The sequence below is a fragment of the Cyclopterus lumpus genome, chromosome 22, assembly GCF_009769545.1.
Source record: "Cyclopterus lumpus isolate fCycLum1 chromosome 22, fCycLum1.pri, whole genome shotgun sequence".
Taxonomy (NCBI): domain Eukaryota; kingdom Metazoa; phylum Chordata; class Actinopteri; order Perciformes; family Cyclopteridae; genus Cyclopterus; species Cyclopterus lumpus.
Genome location: NC_046987.1, coordinates 10,719,447 through 10,737,956, shown reverse-complemented (window position 1 = coordinate 10,737,956; position 18,510 = coordinate 10,719,447). Strand labels below are relative to the sequence as shown.

The window sequence follows — 18,510 nt, the reverse complement described above, 5'->3', positions numbered from 1 at the left end:
CAGTTATCGTCCCTGGGCCGGCTCCGCTCCCCCAACCCTTCCTGCGTCGTGCACATTAATCGCCGCAAAAACAAATAGTTTTCAAATGTTTGGAAAAGACCCACTGTTTGCATCAGGGCCTAACAAAATAATTTTTACAAGCTATCCAGTTGTGATTAGGGCTGAGAGAATTGAATTTATGTGGCATTGATAATATTAATATTAGCCTAATTAATTATGTTGTTTGAACTTGCACAGCACTGTGTGTACATTCTACACAACACTAACCAGCCGGAGCTGGAACTGAGCTCTCAGGCGTCTCTATCGTCCCAGCTCTCCCCCAGTCCATGACTACTGCACACAATTCATCAACTCGTAGATATCTAATCCCCTCTGGTGCTGCTCACTTCCTGAAGTCTAAGAAAGAACTTTACTCTGGTGACAAGAATTTCCATGAATACTTGATGACTTCCATAGAAAGAAGGACTGTTTCATCTCACTTTGAAAGTGACATTTGTGAAGGGACTGGGAAAACTTTCTATTCACCACTCCCCATTTATTAAGGATGTTCAGAAGAGGGATGATAATAAAATGCAATTGTTTTTTTTTTAATGAGTCACTAAATAAGGTAAACAGCAGTACAGTGAGAGCAGCTTTGCGTCCCAGACAGTTCGAGGCATCAGGGACATCTGACTTCTTTTTTTAGTGCAGAAGGCAGTGACTGAGACCAAATAAGCCCTGTGTGAAGAAGTCCCCTCTAGTTTGTTTCCTTTAATCAACGGAGGTCAACATTTTAATGTCCCCTGACCCAGAAACATTGCAGATCAAGCCAACAATGTCTTTGGACTGTGTGCCCCGCTGGATGAGCAAGTGTTGATCTGTGCAATTACAGTGACACATACTCACTGACCCATCACACCAGTCATCTTAGCCTAAGAGGGGACCACCCAAACCTCCAGAGAGGTTCTCAGACCTGTTAATAGTTCAGATCACACTTTGCTGTGATGGCCTCTTGACCTCTACTTTGTGGTCAGAGGTCAAAGGTTAGAGAGGTGGTCATGTGTCTCTCTCTTAGCCAGACAGGGCTCTATATCTCATGCTTGGTGGGGCTGTCTCTGTCAGATCCCCTACACCTCATTACAAAGGGAAGCTGTTCCCAATACACGGTGCTACTGCAGCCTTGATGTCTGACGATACAGCGTGATTGTTGACAGTCTCCCTTTACAGCAGCTTTAGGGGTCTATTCCTGTGCACAACTGCAGCCACAGAATTTAAATATATATTTGGCACAATCAAAAGAAAAATAGTTTTACATGAGCACAGAAATCAATGTTGTCCATTTACTATAATATAGCAGAGATTTTAGCCATGTGGATTGGTGATGGATTAGTATTTAAAAACAAATGAAATATTAAGTCAATAGACATTTAGATTTCTTTAGCTTGACGAAATTAACAATGAAAAAAGGTGAAATGCACATTTCCCACATTCAAGGAGCAGTAGCCTTTTGTCTCCATGATGTACAAAGCAACCCCAGTGAAGTCTGTATGCTGGGGCAGGCCGATGCATTCTCTGAAGCAGGAATGGTTTCTCCAAGGTGCATCGCCTCATCAAAGCATGGACGGAGGGCAGCGAGGTGTTGTAATAGTCATTAACTGAAATGTCGGCCCAGTCTGGCTGAACGGTAGTCCATTCTGAGCTGGACGAAGGCGTGCAGAAGGTTTCGGTCCAGATTGGTGAGCTGCTCACCTGAGCAAACCTGCTTCAGGTTGTCAGGGGCAACAACCAGGAGGTTACAGAGGGCGTGGAGTGTGTCGAAGAGCTGCAGCACCAAAGGTACCTGGAGAACAGACAAGTACACTAATGTATTATATACCATGTTAAATATATACAGTAGTACCAAGTTTATTCTATGCAAACCTTTCATGACAAATGCTCTAAATTCAAATCAGTTTTAATTGTATTGTGACTGAAGATGCAAAACATGATGTAAACCTGTCAATGCACCCTGTGATATATAATATGCGCAGTGCCTGGAAACATGCCCCATCTCCACTCCTGCTAATTTACTTGTAATAGAGTGTCTATTGGGCTTATTTGCTCTTTAGAAAGTGTATCAACAAGAATGTTTATAACATATTAATCATTTAATGTAATTTATCATTTTAGTTATAACATTTAACAGTTCCAGGATCTCCTATGTGAGAATTTGCATCTTTTCTGTATATTATATAAAATAAATGATGATGTTTTGCCCTGTGAACAGTGTATCCTGGACCTATGCCCCCCTGCTCACCCTGAAACCCTTGGCGCATCGTCGGTATTCAGCCACGTCGCAGATGGCCAGCATGCCTCCCATCGAGCTGTAGCTGTACTGCTGTAGGTGCTCGTGGATGAGCCGGTGAAAACGAACGCCCAACTCAGTCAGCACTGTGTCCACGTTTTTCCCATCCATGGACTTCCGCACGTGCTCCACCTGCCGACTGACGTAGGCGCATACTTTAGAGCAAGCCTGTCGGGAGGAGACACACAGGGACACATGGAAAACATGCTGACAAATCACAAAAGGTCATTCAAAGAACAACTAAATAGACAGATAAGTGATTTGCAAATCCCATTTGCTGATTTGTTTTGCTTTGCATGCAAGCTCAGTGGTGGAAGCTGAGGCCTTGGATGTCTTACTGTAGTGTACTGGATCATGACGTTGTTCTCGTCCTCAGGCCTGAAATCAGTCTTTTTCTGCTCTGTTGCCAAGATGTGCTTCATTTGCCCCACCATGCAATTTATTGTTCTGCGTGTCGCAGAAAAAAAACTTAAGAAAATGTTTTGAAGTCCATTCAATGTTCTATGATGGATTTTGGTCACATTTGAAGCAGAGCAACTTATAAACATACTGACCTGTCGATTCCTGTGTCCAGTTTCACTTCCATCTGTTCAATCACCTCTTTCTTCTTTTGCAGGCACTCTGCCAACTTTGGAGATGAGCTGGAGACATAGATTTAAAAAAAGGAAAATCAGAAGTCTCCCTTTCATCTAAAAAGTATGTGTTGATTAACAGGCAGTGGCAAGAATAACCAAATACTGTGTAATATATAAGACTTTAACCAGGAACTGACCTTATAAGAGGCATGAGCTGGTCATTAAACTGCTTATCAAACAAGTGGAAAATAGAGTTCGCCTGTTGAACGACATCCAGGAAGTACAGGTTGGCATTCTTGGCATCTGATGAGGGAATCGCTGTAGATCAAAGAGAGAGCAAAGAAGTCCAGGAAAAAAAAACAATACGGTAAGTGAATGGATAAATCATTATGATTCACATAAAAGGCATTGTTGCCTGCTCTATATGAGTTCTAACTACAGAAATACAATGTAAATAAACATGTGCAGCAATCTACTGCTTCAGCATCAGACAATGAAGGCAAAGCAATCAAACTAAGGGGACATCAGCGTTGCATTTCTTTGATATAGAATATACACCGTATAAATTGAGCACCTCGGAGATGAATGAGCATGTTCAGTTACACTGGAGCTGTCTGAAATGACCAGCTACATCTGGTATTCAGCCACATATGGTATGAAAAGAAACTCGCTGTGCATCAAGTTAATATAGATATTTCTATTTTGTTGTTAACTACCATCACATTTTTGGGTTGTATCATTGAATTGCATCCATAGCAACAAGCACCATCTGGTTGATGACAAAGTAAAAGGTTATTAACAGTAGTAAGATCATGATACTTCACGAACAGTGTTTTATGTTATGATGTCCTCATCTTTCACAGACGATGAGGACATTTGCGTTCAGTAAAATCGGAATGTACAGATGGTTTTATACTCATCTAGAAAGGAGAGGCCTTTGTGGCCTGCTTCCCTTACATAATTCAGTCTCTGATTTACGACAGTGTGCCTGATTTGTGCTAAAGTGAGCAGTGCGGCACCAGTCTTCACCCACTGATTGTGGTTAGAATTAGCTGAATTTATGTACCTGAGAGGCCAATCTCTAGGGCGTAGTCAATGTGATCCACACACAAATGATCAACCAGCAGCAGAAAGATTGAGTAGGCGTTCTTGGGCAGGTCTGAAGGATCTGAAAGCTGTCACCCCAAAACAGAAAGAAAGGGAACACATTTAGCTATTTTCGCCCCGCAGGATTTTCTCAGATTTTTTTTAAATCTAGTAGCCTGACCCTGTTGCATCTCTCAAAGGCATGACGTGTCTCCTGCAGCAGGTTGACAACTAGCTCTGGGGACAGAAAGGTCTCCCCATGGGTGTCAATGATAGGTCCAAGGGGGAGGTTAGTACGCTGTCTGATCCGCTCCTTCAGTTCTTGGATACTGTAGAAAAACACAGATGGTGATTACTTTGTTACACCATTATTTCTTATAATTTTGTAAAACATATTCAAGTAATTAATCCTAACCCGTCTTTATGTGGGGGAAAAAAAAGTGAAACCCCAAAACTGACCTGCCGGTGCCAATTGGGCGTTTCTGGTGATTCTTGGAGTCGTAGTAACGCTGCAGAATCATGGCACCTCGAGTGCGAAGGTATTCCCTCTCCATGTCAATGTAGCTTTCAAGGTATGAGGAGAATATGCTCTTTATGAGCTTAGACAGGAAAGTGTGCTTGTCTGAGCCCAGGTTGAACTCATTCAGCTTAGTGGCCAATGCTGTGGTCCTGGAAAACGTGCAAAAGAAAGTGTGTAAAATTGAAACATTAGGTTACTGTGTAAACAGAAAGTGAATCCAAACAAGAGAACGAATACCTGGTGTAAAGGTCATTGAGGTTCTTGAGGTATTGTTCTACATCAGTGTGTCGTGTTTCATCCAGTTTTTCTCTAACGTGGGCCTGAAGACACAACGATGTTAAATATAACAGACAAGGCATGTTTAAATAAAACTTAAACAAGAAGAAGTAATAGAAATACCTGCAATTTGTTTTCAAAGATATTCTGAATGAGTTTGGCCATAACAGTCTCTGGGCTGCTGAAGACCTCGCCCACCTGCTTGTTGACTCTCTGGCAGAGGACTGCAGTGTCCTCAAACACATCATTCCTCAGGTAGGCCCCCTAGGCCGACAAACAAAGAGTTAACCAGGAGTCTTTGGATATTACTGGCATACAAAAAAAGTGGAATGTTATGTATAAAAGAACATTTTTCCACTCACTTCCTGACACTGCTTGATATAGACATCCACACAGTGTGCGTAGCCCTTCAACAAAAAGATCCAGAAGTTACTTTTCTGCAAGATTACACCACTGAAGTGCAGATTTGAAGCAACGTTCAGAGATGTAAAAAAAGTGCCAGTTACAACAGTACATACTGTTTGAAGGGAGTAACAATCCCAATTATCAAAGACTGATGTGGAAAATTCAAATGTAGACATCAAATATGATTCTTCCAGGTCACCTTGAAATGTAATAGAACCGCTGCCACCTCCCGCATACGTCCAATCTCACCCCTGCGCTGGGCAGCTGTGAACTCCTGGATTAACTGCCGCTCCAGGTCATGGTACTTACCTGGGTAGTAACGCAACAAATTATATTATCATTTGCAGATAACTTCTACTGTATTTGTAATGTGGACATGAATTATTCTTAAACTTACTTGCAATCTTTGCCTTGACATCTGCAAATCTGTCAGAGAAAAAGATAATGAATCTTTAAGGAAACAAATTATATCACACTATACATTGTCTAAATTCCTACAAGTTAATGTGTGTTTAATTTCTTGATACTGAATTTAAAACTATAATACTTGATGTCTTGTGCTGGCACTGTGGAAAATACTAATACTCCACCTTCCCCTTGTTTGACAGTGCTCTTGTCTAAAGCTGCCTCCAGGATGCCTGACTCACCTGTCGAATGGCAGCTCCTGGGCAATGAGATGCAGCTTCTGAATTATATCAGCAGCCTCCTTAATCTGAAGGAGAGCGAGCATATGAGTGAGAGAGAGAGAGAGAGAGAGAGAGAGAGAGAGAGAGAGAGAGAGAGTCAGGTGAGGCAGGAAGAGAGCACGACAAGACCGTGAGAGGTGGACATCCAGACAGAAAGCTGGCAGGCCGCCGGCGGTGTCTCCACTTGGGGGATCATCACTTTAGAGCTGCCCTTCTCCACCTCCCCATGTTAAACAGGGAGCTGATAACAGACAGGCTGCGCTCACCTGGGCATCGGCAGCAACAGCAGCAGTCCTGACTTAGCAGCACATCCAACTCTATATTGGCATGCCTTTTCTGAATGGGCTGTAATCCCACAGGAGTCTAAATCGCCTTCAATAATCTGTCCGGCCAGGGATATCTGTCTTAAAAAAGGGGGCCCTGTCGAGAGCCCCCCTCCCCCCGCCCCTCCTGACATACACACTGGCTGAAAAAGCCCCAGACCTACGAAAGGCCCGCCGTCCGCAACTCCTCTGTTCCCGCAGATGCCTGCCTCAGCTAACATCATTACTCTGCTCCCGTGAGGAGGATCCAGCCTTTCTGCTCGGCAAAGGTTTTCTAAGTATCTGTCCCCCAGCTAAGATTAGCTAAATCCCATGTAAGTAATGTAGCCGTCTCCCTGCAGTCAGGGTTTAGCAGCACTTGTCTCCACGCTGGCGGCCCAGCCCTCCCTTTCAGAAGGATTAGCAAAGCCATCCCCCTTCAGCTATTCACTTGCAGCTTTCCTCTTTCGCCCTCATCTGGAGGTATGCTCAGGAAAAAAGGAATCTGACCATATTTCTGCATGCCTCTCCGGAAAACTAGCTCCATCTCCAGCTCTCGTCTCTGGGATTGACCCCCAGATTCCCTGCTCTGCATCCACTGATGGTGTTACACTAACAGGAATTAATCTAAAGCATCCCAATCTTCCTACTGTCACTTAGAAAATTGCAAAATCAAACTAACATCAACATGGTCCCTGTGTAGGCAGGAACTAAGTAAAAGTGTGGAAGTTATCTTCCTGCATGCATGTTATCACCGCCCTTACATGTACCATAATGCCACAAGCTCTTCAATGCTGTAATGCGACACAAAGCTGAGGACCAACCAAATTCTAGCTCCCAGACAACCTTCTGTAAATGCAATTAGGGTTGACATGAGCATGTTGACATCCATGCTAGTCAATCATCCAGCTATTGTCAGACAGCAAATGACAGTTTATTAATCCAAATTAGCCCTGGGATCCAACTAAAGGGATAAACTTGACAAATTAATATGGATGGTTTACCTCATAATCCTGTTCATTCTCACCTCCAACTGTGCCCCAGTGGGGGTCCTCGTCAATGGAGACACACACCTCCACTAAAGTGAATGAAAGGCGTATGCAGAATACTCACCTTGTCGGGGTTATTGAAGACGTCACTGCGTAGGTCCCCATCCAAGAACTCGTTGAAGTAGGTCATTAGACGCTGAGCTTCCACGGCCCTCTGTCGAGGTGTATTCACCCCCTCCAGCTGGTCGCCAAGGTGGCAAACCTTTGTTGCCACATAGCTTATGTGTTCATCGAGCTCCTGGAAATGTTGAAAGGCCACCTGCATAGACAAAGAGCCGAGGGAATTTATAGAAAAGATAAAATCATACTGTAATTTGATAATTAAAACAAGAACCTAAAGCTCAAAGACATTGAGGTGCGTGTGATTGGCTGCTTGACCATACAACCCACCTGGTTGCTTCTTTGCAAATCTTGCACTTTGTGGGCAAATTCCTTGGCCTCACGATGACACTGATGCTCAAGCTTCTCCACTCGCCGTTGGATCTTCTCATCCAACTGCTTCAGCTCTTCTATGTGGTTCTCAAATTCTTCCAACAGCCTATCACAGAAGAAAGAAAGACTGTAGATCCAGAACTTCACACTGGTCTTATCAACATACACTAATGGCATTACTCTGGAGGAGTAATTGGGTACCACAAGGTTAAATCTGTCCCACTAAACGCAGTGGACGTTATAGTTAGTTACAGAATAGTGCCGGAGGCTTTTCTCCTGGGTCCCCAGGCTTAAGAAGCTCTGAAAACTAGCTACTTCGTCAGCTGCATTTTAAGTGCCATCAGGACTGCAGAGCAAATGTTCTAAGTCAGCACCACATTTCACAGACTAGGAAACATCCTAAAATGATGAGTGTATAATCTCTTGACTAATTCCCGCTGCACTGGCTACAGCTTAAAGACATCTCCCATCCCTTCCCAATAGACACTCATTCACTGGCTGGTGACTCACAGTATGGTGGCCTCCACAGATATGTTGTCTCTGACTCTTCTCTAAGAGCTTCTGAGGAGGTGGTGGCAACAGTTTTGTGGAGGAAGTAGATAAGGCAGGATGGATCCACAGTATAGTTAAATTGTTATGGCATTTTTGCTAGCGAGAAGTAACTCGGACATCAAGTGTAAACACAACAACACGCAGTGAAAATACCATGAAACCAAATCTTGGGGTAGATGTTTCCTGTTTTTCTCCAACCCAGCACATGAGAGACCAAGATGACAGCTTTAGTAATTGCAGGAGGACTAACTCAGTTTCACGCTCACAAGTATTTAGCAAGTTGATACTGGCGGCTGAAAATAAAGAAATCTTCATTTATTTTGGAAGAATTCTAAAATAATAATTCTAAAATGAATTCTAAAGTATCATATTTTTTTGCTCCCAGTCCCTTCAAAAGATGCAGAGAAATGCAGACATGGGCTGTCGTAAGAGCAAAAAAAAGCTTTTGGCAGGCTGTGAGAAAGTCACAATATCATCCGAATAGAGAAGGGCATTTTCTGGTTTACTAGCGGCACTTGACCTGATAAAGAGCACCATGTTGGAGACGGTCAGCTGTGTTACACGATCAGCAGACATGAGTGCAATCTTAAGACACTGACATAAATGTACATGGAAGAAAATAAAGAAAACAACTAAACTAACACGAGACAATAACAATGTAGGGAACACAGTGGCAGTGATATTCACCAAATTGTCACCCAAGTTGAGATGAACACACGGGGCACACTCTACTGACTTACAGACTCCTGTTCAGGGGAAGGAAGATGTGTTCAGTAAATGTGAGCGATGTGCACCTGCAGTACCTTTTGGGGTCAAATGCCTCAGCTCCTCCTTTGGAGCCTCCCCCAGGTGTCCTCCATGCCAACCTTTCGATGTACTCATCCGCATCAAAGGGCTCCTGAGGGGGAGAGGAAGTAGTGAGTGCACCCATCGCTGCCTCACACAATAACATCAGCAAAACACCAGCGAATGACCCGAAATGAAACAATAGACTCGACCAACACGTTAAGGTTGCATGCATAACGTGCAGCCTACTGTGACGTTTTACAGCATTTGTCTTCTTCCTCTACACACGAACTGTCACTAACATTGACCTCCCCCGGTTAGCTCAGAGGACTACACGTGTCCCTATTCTTACTATCGTACACCAGCAGTGAGGGAAGTTGTTATCCGTCTTTTCTTGAGTTGCCGTTAAAGACAGTTCGCGACCCACCGTGAGCTAGCCTGACAGCTAACACAGCTCTCCGGAGCAGCAGCAGTCATTTTACCTCGAACAGCTGAGCTGTTGTCGCCATGTTCCAGATGCAGCTGGCGGCGGAGTCAGATGCAATTCAGAGGAAGGCGTTCAGAGTCAACAATCCCGCCGACTTCCACATGGATTTACCGAGTGAGTACAGTTTCGCCCTTTGTTGACAGCTAGCGTTAGCTGGTTAGCAGTGCAGCTTCCTGTATGGGTGGAGAAGGGTGGGAATAAATGCCGGCCAGTGCGCATGCGCGGATACCGTGTGATTGGTGGTCATTGTCACATGAAACGGCAGCAGGAAGTGAGAAATGCTGCGTTGATCAAATTGTTAGGGAATATGTGAATTGAACAACTGCACGATAAGATGCGAGTGTCACAGGATAGGCTGTAAATAGAGGACGGAAGTGCAGCCGGACAAATGAGTGTGCGTGCGTTGTGGATTATTTCTCACGAGAAGGGAGACAATGTGTCAGTCCGCTTTACCAGGTAACGTCATGTGAGCTATAACGGCTCTCGTATTCCTGGTTACAACAGTGCTGAGTGTCGCTCTGTAATCTAGTATGATAATGTCTTGTGTCTTCCCCCCACAGGAGGTTTGCTACTGTGGAGCACCGTGCAAAGATCCTGGCAGGTTCCTCATACGTAGCAGTCCCAGAAGACTCCAGTGTGCTGCAGCTCCTGCTCACTGAGATGGGACTTTCAGACTCAGACAAGTGCTATGTCGCTCTCCGAGATGATTGCCTTCATCGTCAGCGATCACCAGCCCTGGAGCTGCGTGTGGACAGTCCTGGAAAGGGAATACTTTGGCCAGTGTTGGCCATCTCACACGGGCCTCTTACCCTAGTTTGCCTGCCTATCGTGGATGCCCCTGCTGAGCCACGGCCACCCCTTGCCAGCCTGCTGTCTGTCTCGCAGGGCCTAACACTCTTGGCAGGTCTGCAGACTTTTCTCCTCGGCTCTGGGGGAAAGCCTGATAACGAGGGGCTGGCCTCTCGCCTGGCCATGCTGCCATCTGTACTCTTACAGGTTTGTCCACTTGGCACACCCCTGGATGTGCCACTTTCGGGGGCACCTGCTACGTCCACAGTGCCTACTCCTGCTGGGAACCAGAAGCAGCCAGCCTGGAAGACGGGGCTCCACCGCGGTCGAGCTGTGGTGAACGTAGCACTGAAAGAAACAGTGCGCTCCATGCAGTATGGCAACCGGAGCAGACAGGACCTGTGGGATGTTTATGGCACTGTGACATGCAAAGTAAGAGCACAGTCTGAAGGAAAGCAAGTCATGTGATAACCGTTTTCACTTGTTTCACCCTCTTTTGTCTTTCTGTTAACAGTGTGAAGTGGAAGGCATGCTCCCAAATGTGACAATGACCCTCACACTGCCACCAAATGGTTCTCCACTACAGGACATCCTGGTCCATCCTTGTGTCACCTCACTGGATTCTTGTATCCTGACTGCCAGCAGTGTGGATAACTGTGATGGCTCAGCTTTCTCTGGACCATACAAGTTCCCCTTCTCTCCTCCTCTGGAGCCGTTCAGACTATGCAGCTACACATCTCAGGTATTAAACATACATACAAACATACTTCTCATCCCACACATTAGTGTTGGTGTCATAAGTGCATTCTACAATATTTCATTAGGTCCCTGTTCCCCCTATCCTCGGTTCGTATCAACTAAGGGAAGAAGAGAACCATCTACACATGTCAGTAAACCTCAAACTTCACGAGAGTGTGAAGAACAGCTTTGAGTACTGTGAGGCACACCTGCCATTCTTTAACAGGTAAGTAGCACACAATGATGTAATCTATCAGACCTGAGCACATGCCAGTGTGTGTTACCTGTAGAGCAAAGAGGTTTAATGCTTTACAATCAAGGCCATATTTGAAGGTAAATGATGCTATGATGAATACATGAACTTCGACCTCGGCAACATTCTGCTTTAAAATAAAATAGATTATTGATATAGAATTGGGATCATTATCAAATCTAATTAAATGTAGGTCAAATATTTGTAATGACTATTAATGCACATATTTACTAGCTATGCAGTCATGCTAATGGAAAATGTATTCCAGCTGGCAGTCAAATACAACCATCACTGGGATAATTGCTTTTTAAAATACTGCTAATAACATTGGAAACACCACAAGTGACATATCATTGATTATATCTTTTGCTCAGAAGATTTAGTTTAATTATTTAGAACTGTTTTATGGTGTCTCATCTGGGCCTTTTGTAATATAAAACAGAGCCATCCTGAATGCTTATTTAAACTGCACAGTTTTCTTTGCAAAACACCTGTACTGGTCTCACTAAATAACTCACCTTAGTTGAATTAATGAGTCATCCAACCGCCAAGTAATACCCCCAATAAACAAAGTAAACCGGAACACAAAGTCAACTCAACTCTATCATGTGGAATCATGAGATAAAATACTCATCTTGCACGCTTTGCAGAAATGTCCCAGAAAGGTTGCACTGCAAACCCTTTAAACCATCTTTAGCAGTAGACCATTGTCCAGCTATTTTCCAAAACGCTTAGAGTACACTGTCCCTGTTTGTTTTCTTGTAAAGCACAGAGGATAAAACACTCTGTTGTCTAAGGTGATTGAACCCAAGCACTTATATCAGTTTGTTTGCACTAACATCTGCATGTGGGCTCTGCGTCTTTGTGCAGGGATCAGATGGGTGTTGTGGATGTGAAGGTGAGCTCTGGACAAATGGATGTCTCAAAGGAGAAGAACCTCCTGGTCTGGGCCCTGGGTAGGCACTGTGCTGCTGAGCATCAATGTTAAACATATCACTTTAATGCAGCTCTATATTCGAAATTGATACTAATGAGTAGTTTTTCCCCCACTGACATTTAGGACAAAAGTTCCCTAAATCTCGAGAGGTCACAATGGAGGGCAAGATCAGCTTTTCTGGGGCGACACTAGGACCCACTGACCCCCTTTGCACAGAACTTACAGCCTATATCAAAGTAAGTTAATATGTGTAGTGATATTCAGAAGCCTGATTTTAAAGATCTTTGATTTATGATCCAGTTTGTTTATTTACACCGACAGCATATGTCGCACCCATTTTTAAACCGCTAATGGGATACGGTAAAATGGATAAGGAAATTATTAATATATAATCATTGGGTTGTGAAGTATTTAACACGCCCACCGTTCTGTTCATAGTTGTATTTCAAAGTGCCTGACATGACACTTTCTGGATGCTGTGTGGACCAGCATTCAGTGCAGGTGTATTCCTCTGCCAAACCACGGATTATAACATGTAAGACGACAATAGTTGTTTTTTTTAATCTAAATGTTTGCGTTATGCACATTTTCTGACACTAAAGAAATTGTCTGTCTGTTTTATTTTCAGCCCGAGAACTTCAATCCAAAGAGTACTTCATATGGAATTCAACTGGAACTGCGCCGGTATCCTCTGGGCAGATGATGTTGTAGCAAATGTCTGAAAACTGTTGAGCAAATACTGCACAGTGATCCAGTCTAGAAGTGTGACCCCATACAGCAAGTTACTATCCTGTTACTGCAGAGCTCACACATGATAGAACATGTTGTTAGCAGTCTAAATAATTAGTAAATATTAGTCTAATCATGTTATAATTGTTTGCTTTAATTTAACAACAATGTGCCAAATTTGACTGTCAGAAGTATTGATTTTGTTGATGGATGGATACTTAAAAAACAAAAACAATAACCTGTCCCTGTAGTCCAACTTCTTTTATCCCCCAACCTTCACCCTCCCTCACATATATCCCATTGCAGACACAAGGGCCACCCCTCGCTCTGACAGTCCCACTTCAGTGACTCTCTATCAGCCGGATAATTAGCAGCTGGGGCCTTGTCATCAGCTGTTGTGGGCCTGGAAGAGAGGGGCGGCTGGGCTGTGAAAGGCCCGGCTGCTCTGGCCAGTGTCTTGGCTACAAAAGACTCCTCTTTTAGAGCTGGCAGGAGTCCTTGCACCCTTCACCAATCACTCCCCCACCCCTTTTGACCCCATCCCCGCCCTGTCAACTAGTGGCTAGTTCAAACACTCAAGCTCTCCAGCCAGACTGTGATTGAGCGCTGACCTTCTGGCCCTCTGAGACTTAAAAGCAGCCGGCCCCATTCAGAGAGAAGGACCTGCCTAATTGGTGAAAAAGTCACAAGAATGGAAATGATTGGGTCGTCTCTAGGTGGTGTACATGCTTTAAATTAATTACTGTCGGACTTAAAGTATATTATTTTGATCTATATTGTGGTTACACAAGTGTCATTGTAGTATTATAATCAATATAAAGCTTATTCTGATTCTGATAATCAATATTAAATTACTGTACAAAGATATTATTTAACGAGGGGCATGTAGTTACAAATGTTTCTCACTGTTTACCTTTTTTAATTTTTTTACCTGAACTATGATGGGTTTCATACTAACTCAGTTATGTTTCTGTTGTGGAAGCTCCACCTCAGTGTATTAAGGTAAATGAACAACCAGCCAATGAAGGGTTAAATCAAAGAAGATTGTGGCCCACTATTCCACAGCAGCCAGACTCCTCTGAGTGCCCTCATTGTCTGCTGTTGGCCTCTTGTGCCCCTTACTGGTCCAAATGCTACATTCTCACGTGGATTTCCACTCAGAAGGCTGACCATGACCAATCCTCTGTCAATTGGAACCAATTGCTCACACGGCATCCTTCACCTTCTTTTTATGTGGCGGTACGGAGTGGCAGACACCGAGACCTCTCGGCTCTCGCCCTGCACGATGATTTGGCTTTAAGGCCCAGTGTGTATGGCTAGCGAACTGGAAGAGGAGATGTTTTTTTGAAGAGTTGGGCCACTCTAAATCTCTTCAGTTTCCAAATTTTGTGGTCAGTCTGGCTCCTCAAGTCTGCAGTCAGTGGCCTCTCACTGGCTGACTTTGCTTTGTTGATTGAATGGCTTACTAAGTAGATAGACTCGTTTTAATGTGTTGTTCTGCTCCAGTGCCTTCAGCTCATACCTCTGGGTCTTTAGCTCTACACAGTTTTTCAAAATCATTAATTATTTATTTATTTCATCATTGTTTACTCGTGTATACACACACATACAAAAAAGGGATTAACACTTTTGTAACACAGGCCAAAATACATGCATGAAAATGTAGCAGTGTGGATTGTCAGAGATCATGTTAATATATTGCAAATGTTGCATAGCCTTTAATGCCAAAATATTTAGATACCAAAACATTACCTACACTACAACTGGTATCGACTTAACTGTTGGACTTTACTTGTCCCTTAACCCAATATTGACACCCAGTGGTAGAGTACACCAAAATTCATGTTGGACCTTTTGATTTCTTTAATACACTTTAATGCTCATTTCATCTATTGAAATAGTTATACTCAACCACTGCCAGATACTCTTTGCTTGTTTAATTCTCCCCACGCCTCCTGTGTGATGAGATCCCAGCAATGTCCATCTAACACACTGTGCCTAAGGACCATGGCTTTTGTTGGCCATTGTGGCCCCAGGTGTTTGCTAGGAGTCCAGTTCTTCTCAGCCTCTCTAAGCCCGCAAAGAGCTGGCCTCAGGGAGATCGCTTGAAGAACGATGGTGCAATTAGCTGTTTCCTGTTTTCAGACTAATTATTGTTCAAGAGCCGCGCAGCTTCTCAAATAATGGGACAATCTTTTATTCTGAGGATTTTTTTCATTGCTAATTTCTATAGCAAATGCCCAATAATAGGGCAGACGCTTCAAAGCTGTTGAATCTCAACTCTTTGAACTAAATATCACATTTATTTTTGGATGTTTGCTATCAATATTTTAGTCTGGCCAAATGAGCTTCAGACTCACTGCCTCGACAGCAAGTGTTCCCACTGCTTTCACCCATAGAGGGCATCATACACTCAGACATGTAGGAAGTATCTGGAGCGCATCAAGAGGTTCATTCATATTCCGAGTTGGTTGACTAAGTGTTCTTTGTCCCATCTTGGTTTTACCCCTGTCTTCTTTTCTCAGTACTTCCCTTTCAGATTTCTTTGATAAGTCTTTTGTCTTTCCTTTCTGGGACCATGAGCTTTTTCTGTCTGGATCACGTCTTCACCACCATACAGCAGCTGGTTAAGCTGTCTCTCTTCAAAGAGTCGAGGCAGAGGTTTTGGGTCCCTAAGGTAGCTGGGGTCCAAACTTTCTCCTGTAGTCTCATCCCAGAAGATGTCCCTCTCTGTGGGCCTTCTCACAAGTTTCAGCCTCTGGATGCCGTCTGTATTTGTGTGCTGCAGGGTTAGGGATAAATGTCAGCGGGGCCTATTTCCTTGCAGAAGCCAGCTACTGATCTGACCAATGATGAGCTGGCAGTGACTTCATTTGACCACGGTGGCAACTCATGCACCTCACCTAGCAGCTACTGGATCAGCTCCTGGCTTGGCTGGCCATTAGAAGCTGGCAATGCAAATCCATAGTAATGCCAGTCGCCAACTGAATGTCATTGCTCTAAAGTAGTAAATATTTAAAAATGTCTTGTAGTGACAGAAGGGGAGATTAGGCGTTAGCAACCACAACTATTATCGAAGCCAATGGTTCCCAAACGGTGTTGTGGCAGCACACTTGTGCTGTGAGGCGCGTCCAGGTGTGCTGTGGAAGTTTGTGACATGCGCCTAGCACTCTACTCGCATCTCTGGCGTTTCCTCTGCCGCGTGCAGCATTGCATGCATCTTTCTCTTTGTCTCTTTGTCTTTGCCGCATGTCTTTGGCCTGCCCACTCCTGAGCTAAGTGTGCATCTTGTGTTTTTTATGACCTGTCTGGTTTTAATAGGTGTTGCTGCACTGATGTAATTTTACAAAGTTTCAAATACATTCTTCTATTATTGTTAATATTTCATCGTAATATCCTAATATATTTGTTTGTAAAATTTTAGTTAGCATTATTACATTAAAAAAACAAGGCTATTTTGCAGAATACATGTGTGACATGAAACTTTGCCTTTTGATTTTGGAAATCCACTGATTTAAGCTAAACCTGTTCTTGTCACACTTAAAACAGTTGACAAAAGAAAGATGACCATGTAAAAACAATAAGCATACTTGCTTTTGTGATATTACTTTTACATTTTATAATTACAGATATTATATTTATCTCATGAATCATGCTAATCTATTAATGGTGTTACTGGTACTATCTGCACTACTCTATTGACTCCAGGTGTCACATAAAGAACAATGCATATTGATCATAAACTGTACATAAAAAGTGGACGTAGTCATCCTGACGTCACCCATTTGTTTGTGGACGCCGTGTGTGTATATATATATATATATATATATATATATATATATATATATACACACACACACACACGGAAAGTATTCACAGCGCTTCACTTTTTCACATTTTGTTATGTTACAGCCTTATTCCAAAATTGATTGAATTCATTATTTTCCTCAACATTCTACACACAACAATGACAATTACAAAGTGAAAACTGTTTTTTGCAAATCTATTAAAAATAAAGAACGACTACATAACATGTACATAAGTATTCACAGCCTTTGCTCAATACTTTGTTGAAGCACCTTTGGCAGCCATTACAGCCTCAAGTCTTCTTGGGTATGATTCCACAAGCTCGGCACACCTATTTCTGGGCAGTTTCTCCCATTCTTCTTTGCAGAACCTCTCAAGTTCCATCAGGTTGGATGGGGAGCGTCGGTGCACAGCCATTTTCAGATCTCTCCAGAGATGTTCAATCGGGTTCAAGTCAGGGCTCTGGCTGGGCCACTCCAGGACATTCACAGAGTTGTCCCGAAGCCACTCCTTTGTTATCTTGGCTGTGTGCTTCGGGTCGTTGTCCTGTTGGAAGATGAACCGTCGCCCCAGTCTGAGGTCCAGAGCGCTCTGGAGCATGTTTTCATCCAGGATGTCTCTGTACATTGCTGCATTCATCTTTCCCTCAACCCTGACTAGTCTCCCAGTTCCTCCTGCTGAAAAACATCCCCACAGCATGATGCTGCCACCACCATGCTTCACTGTAGGGATGGTATTGGCCAGGTGATGAGCAGTGCCTGGTTTCCTCCAGACATAACGCTTGGCATTCAGGCCAAAGAGTTCAATCTTTGTTTCATCAGACCAGAGAATTTTGTTTATCATGGTCTGAGAGTCCTTCAGGTGCCTTTTTGCAAACTCCAGGCGAGCTGTCATGTGCTTTTTACTGAAGAGTGGCTTCCGTCTGGCCACTCTACCAAACAGGCCTGATTTGTGGAGTGCTGCATGGTTGTCCTTCTGGAAGGTTCTCCTCTCTTCATTGAACAACACTGGAGCTCTGTCAGAGTGACCATCGGGTTCCTGGTCACCTCCCTGACTAAGGCCCTTCTCCCCCGATCGCTCAGTCTGGCTGGGTGTCCAACTCTAGGAAGAGTCCTGGTGGTTCCAAACTTCTTCCATTTCCGGATGATGGAGGCCACTGTGCTCATTGGGACTTTCAATGCTGCAGACATTTTTATGTACCCATCGCCAGATCTGTGCCTCAATACAATTCTGTCTCGGAGGTCTACAGATAATTCCTTGGACTTCATGGCTTGGTTTATGCTCTGATATGCACTGTCAACTGTGGTACCTTATATAGACAGGTGTGTTCCTTTCTAAATTATGTCCAATCAACTGAATTTAGCACAAGTGGACTCCAATCAAGTTGTAGAAACATTTCAAGGATGATCAGTGGAAACAGGATGCACCTGAGCTAAATGTTGAGTGTCATGGCAAAGGCTGTGAATACCTATGTACATGTTATGTTTTCGTTCTTTATCTTTAATAGATTTGCAAACATTTGCAAAAAACAGTTTTCACTTTGCCATTATGGGTTGTTGTGTGTAGAATGTTGAGGAAAATAATTAATTTAATCCATTTTGGAATAAGGCTGTAACATAACAAAATGTGGAAAAAGTGAAGCGTTGTGAATACTTTCCGGATGCACTTCTGTGATTAACAGCGATTTTATTAAAAACTAGTGTATTGCACGCTTTTATTTTAAAGTTATGTTATCGGAACAATATAACAGGCACTCTGGGAGTAACAGCAAGTTAACA

The 18,510-nt window shown here is 43.5% G+C and overlaps 2 protein-coding genes across 3 annotated transcripts; one reads left to right on the top strand and one right to left on the bottom strand.

Annotated features, from left to right (window-relative positions):
* Positions 1-487: 487 nt before the first annotated feature.
* Positions 488-9,688, bottom strand: exoc5 (exocyst complex component 5). Its single transcript, XM_034563199.1, has 18 exons — positions 9,475-9,688; positions 9,010-9,104; positions 7,613-7,760; positions 7,287-7,481; positions 5,833-5,897; positions 5,583-5,611; positions 5,385-5,494; positions 5,143-5,187; positions 4,904-5,044; positions 4,742-4,824; positions 4,444-4,653; positions 4,166-4,313; positions 3,965-4,073; positions 3,096-3,216; positions 2,878-2,964; positions 2,662-2,770; positions 2,276-2,491; positions 488-1,819 (listed from the first exon to the last, which is right to left on the bottom strand). Exons 1-18 carry the CDS (start codon positions 9,499-9,501, stop codon positions 1,631-1,633), a joined length of 2,127 nt encoding a protein of 708 aa, XP_034419090.1. The 5' UTR covers positions 9,502-9,688; the 3' UTR covers positions 488-1,630.
* Positions 9,689-9,715: 27 nt separating this feature from the next.
* ap5m1 (adaptor related protein complex 5 subunit mu 1) lies at positions 9,716-16,711 on the top strand. 2 transcript variants are annotated; one of them, XM_034563200.1, is made up of 8 exons: positions 9,716-9,935; positions 10,040-10,700; positions 10,783-11,010; positions 11,093-11,232; positions 12,130-12,215; positions 12,320-12,432; positions 12,635-12,731; positions 12,825-16,711. In XM_034563200.1, exons 1-8 carry the CDS (start codon positions 9,868-9,870, stop codon positions 12,905-12,907), a joined length of 1,476 nt encoding a protein of 491 aa, XP_034419091.1. In that variant the 5' UTR covers positions 9,716-9,867; the 3' UTR covers positions 12,908-16,711. The 2 variants fall into 2 exon arrangements, with proteins under 2 accessions (XP_034419091.1, XP_034419092.1); XM_034563201.1 differs by lacking the exon at positions 12,635-12,731.
* The last annotated feature ends 1,799 nt before the right edge of the window (positions 16,712-18,510 follow it).

Bases quoted from the DNA above. Each gene is read 5' to 3' on its own strand.
- exoc5 (XM_034563199.1), bottom strand. From the start codon at position 9,501: ATGGCGACAACAGCTCAGCTGTTCGAG. The intron at 9,105-9,474 runs GTAAAATGACTG...TCTCCCCCTCAG, and splicing joins CAACAGCTCAGCTGTTCGAG to GAGCCCTTTGATGCGGATGA. The intron at 5,898-7,286 runs GTGAGTATTCTG...GCTCTCCTTCAG, and splicing joins TCTTCAATAACCCCGACAAG to ATTAAGGAGGCTGCTGATAT.
- ap5m1 (XM_034563200.1), top strand. From the start codon at position 9,868: ATGAGTGTGCGTGCGTTGTGGATTATTTCTCACGAGAAGGGAGACAAT. The intron at 9,936-10,039 runs GTAACGTCATGT...TTCCCCCCACAG, and splicing joins GTGTCAGTCCGCTTTACCAG to GAGGTTTGCTACTGTGGAGC. The intron at 11,233-12,129 runs GTAAGTAGCACA...GTCTTTGTGCAG, and splicing joins CACCTGCCATTCTTTAACAG to GGATCAGATGGGTGTTGTGG.